Raw genomic sequence first — 6,000 nt, 5'->3', positions numbered from 1 at the left:
TAACCATTTCTAACATTATCTATAACCCTGCGTGCATTTATAAAGCTGAAAACACAGACTTTACTCGCAGATTCACACACAATACATTACAAGCAGGGGAAGAATATTTACATGCACACATTTATACAAATGCGGTTGTTACATCTGAATGTGTTTTATTTGTTTTTTTAATGTGTTTAGGCCTGCAATGTAATGTCCAGTTAATACATTCATTATTTTCTGAATTGAAGTCATAAATGAGAAATAGAACATTCAGTTCATTTGTAGAATTATTAGTTTCATGGGTTGGAAAAATACATGATATTCATAAACATTTGCAGTTACTATGAATTAGTTATTTTTATTTCCAGTCACAAATCATTGCAGCAATTCCAGAAATCAAAAATGAAAACTAGATTCTCTACACATCAGACATAGCACCTATTCATTACGAGAAGGCAGCATTTGTCTGTAATACACCTCAGGTATAATCTTTCCGTAAATCTCTAGGGAGAATTACGATACCACCATTTCTATCTCATCATTAGATTGTAACTTTGTGTGCATATCCCTAATTTTTCACATATATTTTTTTCAGTCTATCAATGTTAAGTCTATATAATGTTCCAGTTTGGCTACTTTAAATTTAAATGTGAATTTCATTTTGAATTCACCTTGATTTCTCACTTTAGAAATAACCCTATTAGTGTTTAAATTTACACTATATGCACCAAAACCACTTTAGCCTAAATAAGTTTTGGTGTATAGATCATGCCCCTCCAGTCTCACTGCTCAATTATTTGGTATTTGGGCGTTAAATCACTTTGTTTATTTAGCCCTAGCCACACCTCCCTGCTTGTAACTTGATCAGCCATACTATACCCTTCCTGTAAAGAGATATCTAATGTTTAAACTTTCTTTCTTGCACATTCTGTTTAATTTTTAATTTCTTATTTCCTGCTCTGTTAATAGCCTTCTAGACCCTCCAGGAGCATCCAGTGTGTGATTAAGGTTCAATTTTCAGAGCAGGAGATAAAAACTTCTAAAGCAAGTTAACATCTGATTGAAAATAAAACTTAGTTCAGGCTGTGTGAGTCACAGGCAGGTGAGGTGTGATTAGGGCTGCTTAAACAGAAACAAAAGGGATTTAACTTCTAAATGGCAGAGAATTGAGCAGTTAAACTGCAGGAGCATGATCTATCCACTAAAATTGATTCATTAAAGGGACAGTTTAGGCAGCATAAGGCACCATAACAACTTCATCTAACTGAAGTTAATATGATTCCAGGAGGCCCCTGGGCACATTTAGGAGTTAAACTGTTTCTTTCCAGGCTAGTTTTGTGAATGGAGAGTCGCTGATTTGATGAGAGCATCAGCTGACCACTCTCACCAATCAGCAGCGCCCCTGCCTGGCGGCACTCTGTGTTTCCTGAAATTGAAATTTCAGAAGCCGAGTGCCACCTGGGGGGGAGTTGAGATTGGTGCTGGAGACAACTTTGAGTTCAAGAACAGTTTAACCCCTAAAGGTAAGAGAGCACCAGGGGGCCTTCTGGCACAATAACTACTTCATTTAGATTAAGTTGTTTTGGTGCAGGAGTGCCCCTTTAAGCTAAAGTTTTCTTAGTGCCTATTGCATCCCTTTAATATGATACTGAGAGGGGAGTATTGATAACTGATATCTTAGTAGTTTAGGTGTGTATATGTAGTGCCTCTATTGTTCCTGGGCAAGATTGGGGACCCTGTTTTTAAAATTTTTTACAAAAAAAGGAAAGATGAAGCCCTCAGAGTTGACATCTCTGTTTTTGCATATCACAGTTTCACATATGAAGTAGATGCTAGGTCTGTGTGATGACAAGTCTATAAAGAGATTTGTCTAGTATAAATGAACTGTGAGTGTTGGCACATTAGTGATCTGTCCACATTATGTATGTGACATTATTTGGTGAACCATCATTGCATTATGAAACTATATCAGTGACCTTTTCTTCACTTGTAATACAATATATACAAAAGTAGATTCTGCAGTTGCAATTTTGCTATTCTCTGAAAAATTATATTCTGCAAAATTGTACTTGGGAAGACATTACTGCTTGAATAAACAATTTGTTGTTTCTGGTTTCCTAACGCCCTGACAAATGAGATGTGCTTGTTTCATCAGCTGTGTACACACGAACTGGGGATCCAATTTTGATCCCATCCAATGGGTTAAGAATCTCTTTGCAGCTTTTTATGACTGTTTTACAGTGAGTCATTTCAATGCAGGAAATTAATCCAAGTGACACCAGTTCACTGGAATTAAGGTTATGTTACTGAGATTGACCAGAGAAATTGAACATATATCATGAAGATTAGATCTGCAAGTTCCTAAGACACCATTTACTCAGAATATTTCATGTTGCTCCCAGATGGTAACTAGGTATTTCACATTGTACATAAATATAGCCTTTCCATCTTAATAGTATTCCAAATTATGAACAGAGGGCATGGTTATTAATACACCCTGATCGTGGCAGAATATCTCATTAAACTATGACGTAAACATAGCATGAGGACTGGTCCAGTCTACAGGAAGTCACAGAATACTGCTTTCATCCCGCACTCCAAGGCTGAGCCTGGTGCTCTCAGTAATTGAACTTGCTGCGGCCTCTAAGCTGATAGTCCTTCTCCGCTGCTGTGCAGAATAAATCCCACCCTCAGGGGGACTGTTGATGGCCAAATTCGGGCTTTGTAGAGGCAAGGCTGAGACTGGCCAAAAACCAGCCCAACGACGGAATAGGAAACGACAGCACCTAAAGGAAAAAAAACAACATTTTATACTCGCTGCACTCTGCATCTTAACGTAATCCCTTCCAAAGACATATTTCCTTTAGTCCTGATTCCTAGATTATCACATACAATTTGAAATATGTATATTTTTGCATGTAAAGGGGTTATTCTTAGCACCATAACGACTTGGCAGTATTGTAAAGTTTATTGTGTAGAGCAAGCATGTCAAACTTGCAGGCCACATGCGGCCCACAATGGATATATTTGCGTCCCACCTGCCACTTTGTGTTGTGGCTGCGACCAGCCACAACACAGGAAAGATATTTCCTGTCTGATTCTTGTCTTCCCTCCCACGGCCGATCGCGTGATCCCACAGGCCTCTGCTCTGCTTGAGCAAAGAAGAGCAGGGCTGGAAGAGGAGGACTTGTGACTTATCTTAAGGTAGTGGAAGAGGGGATTGGGGGACCTTCCTGTTTAGTATGTTAAATTGGGCAGGGCAGCGTATTAATATTAGAGATGGTGCGCACTGTATTAATTTGGGGGATGGAGGGGGGCTATGTATTAAATTGGGGAGGGTGGCAGTTTATTAATTTGAGGGAGGCAGTGTATTGGGGGAGCTACGGGAGGGAGGGGGCAGTGTATTACATTGGGGGAGGGCAGTGTATTAAATTAGAGTGGCAGGTCCCCTGCCACCACACTGCACGGACAGAACCACAAGATCCCTGTCACAGCATCTTGTGGTTCTGTCCGTGGCATGCGGCTGTCCACTTCTTCTGAGCTTGCATACTGAGCGCTTTTATGTGCACCCAACTCGGTCACATGACCAGGCACAACGTTATGATGACATTAAGGACCAAAGGGGAAGTAAGAGACTTCTCCCACGCAGTGGACACACCCTAGGCCTTTGTGTATAAAAGCTCACTTCCCCTTTCCCTCAGTGACCTGTTGTGGTCTTTGGTTTACCATTGAGTGTTAAACTTTGTTTGGATTACTGGTTACCAGTCTCTGGCTTGTCTCGTGTTGTCTTCTCTATCCCTGACCTCGGCTTGTCCCTAGGTTATTCTGTCTTTCTGTATTCCCTCGACCTTGGCTTTGTCATGGCACAGCCTGAGACCTGGCTGGGTTTGAACTCTCAGCTCCAGCATCCCAGTCAGGTTCTCTGCTGTGCTGTCCACTAGGGGGCTTCAGTTTCTGTTTGCATTTTTTCTGCTTCCTGACCCCTTGCCTGGATTAAGCAGCACTGATCCACCTGCAACCCTATTCCAATTAGGGTCAGCTGCACCTAATTAGCAGGCTGTAAAAGCCAGCCCTGCCTGAAACCTAGGATCTGGTCATTTTTGCCTGTTTGGTGTTTCTTGACGGATCTTTACTTTGCTACTGATTTGATTTCCTGGACTCTGACCTCTGCCTGCTTTACCGACTACGTTACTCTGCTGCCAGCCCTGATTTCTGCTTCTCGTCTGACCTCTGGATTTTGCCTCCTTCCTGTGCCATCTCCTGCAACTGGGCTCCAACTCCTGGTAAACTGTTATAAAAGTCCCCAGGTGACTGTTACATGCGTGTACTTTGACTATCCCTGCATAGCCTGGCCATTCTAAGGACCGGTACTGCATTCTCTTCGCTGTGTCCTGTCTGCGTGTTTGGTTTCCCTAGTGAACGTTACAGGAGGAGGGTCAGCGTATTCAATTAGAGTGGATCGAGGAGGGGCAGTGTATTAGATTAAGGGCAGTGTATTGGAATGGGGGAGGGGCAATGAATAAGAATGGGGGGCAGGGGGCAGTGTATTAGATTGGGACTGAATGGAGGCGCTGAACGCTCCCCATGGAGATGCTGATTGGCCGCGCAGCTTTTTGCCACACATGCACAATAGCCTAGTGATACTTTCCTATGGGAAAGCATTGGATTGGCTGAGATCAACAAGATCTCCGCCAAAGTGAAGAACACACTTCAAAATCAACAACATTTATTTGTTTTTTACAGCTGTGCAACAGCACACATTCACCATTTCAGTCCCATTAACAAACTTTTCTTAATATGTCAAGATAGTTGGACTGAAACATTGGTTATATGCAGATGTTTCTCCTTAAAATAAATTTGCTCTTTTGTTTACTTTGAAGCCCTATGAGCATGAGGACATCCAGTGTCAGGTTTTGGTGTAGAGAGTTCCTTGCACACACTCTCGGTTTTGAGAGTGTCATTGAACTGCAGCTATTTGTTTAAATTGCTACAACTATAGGACTGTTCCCCAGAGCTGTCAGGGAGACAGCTGGAATATTATTTTTCCGGGCTAGTTGTGTTGATTTTGTCCAAGTGCACCCAACACATGTATAACTTGGACTGATCACTTTTTCTGTTCATCTCTATGTACAGCCAAGTTCACAAAACTGTGTACCAGCATGGGATGCACTCTTTGTGGTGAGTGGAACTGCTTCTGGTGGATACACTGCTTATTCCATAATCCACTGCATGCTAATGGTTCATGGGTTAAGATCAGACCATCACTAGACTAAAATGTGAGGCTGCTGATTGCTGTGAAAATGCAGAAGCATTGGAATATTTAAAGGTGATTTTTAATGATCTTATATTGCATTATCTATAAAATGAATTGCAAGAAATCTGAAGTTTGACCATATATTCCATCATTTGTTTGACTGTCTGATCATAAATTAAATTGTAAGCAAGATGTGGAACACAACACAGGGCTCATCTGGCAGATTTGACATTTTGTTCATACAAAACCCATAATGCAACCTGGAAAATACCTACTAATGCTAGCCTCACATGCTGACCTCACAATGCAAAGCCACTGCTGTGCCCTGGGAGATTACACTATGACATCATGTGCAGAAATCACAACCCACTCACAGTAAACCAAGGACATCAAGTGCATATGTTTTAAAAGGTGAGGTGATGTCTCAAAAGGCGGATATGTTAAATTGTATCTTCTCTGCAAGTGTGGCAGCAAACAGGTAGGAAGAGCAAGGCTTGTTAAAGTAAGATTGAGCTAATTTGTGTATCAGTGGAGTGAAGTGCATATTTCCCAGGTTTAGCTATTTTTGGCCCCAAGTCACTCTGTTCCTCATTTTTGTCCTACCTTCTTTTCTATGAGCTCCATATTGTTGGTGTGTTTGAATGTATAACAGAATTGTAGATTATCCTAACGTAGTGTACTTATAATATTAATTTTAATAATGACAGGAGGCAAGTATTTTGCATAACTTTCTTTGCTTATGCCTCCAGCAGCATAAGTCAATC

General features: G+C 41.2%; 1 protein-coding gene across 1 annotated transcript in view; it reads right to left on the bottom strand.

Moving 5' to 3' along the window:
• Nucleotides 1-2,030: 2,030 nt before the first annotated feature.
• The window catches only part of LOC134603004 (melanin-concentrating hormone receptor 1-like), a 103,458-nt gene continuing 99,488 nt past the window's right edge, over nt 2,031-6,000 (bottom strand). The window contains exon 3 of the mRNA XM_063448550.1: nt 2,031-2,768. Within this exon, the coding sequence (XP_063304620.1) occupies nt 2,552-2,768 (217 nt within the window). The 3' untranslated portion in view covers nt 2,031-2,551. The remainder of the gene's footprint in view (nt 2,769-6,000) is intronic.

The sequence above is a fragment of the Pelobates fuscus genome, chromosome 3 (assembly GCF_036172605.1).
Source record: "Pelobates fuscus isolate aPelFus1 chromosome 3, aPelFus1.pri, whole genome shotgun sequence".
NCBI lineage: Eukaryota > Metazoa > Chordata > Amphibia > Anura > Pelobatidae > Pelobates > Pelobates fuscus.
Note: the sequence above shows the minus strand (reverse complement) of the source record. Positions and strands in the feature narration are given on the sequence as shown.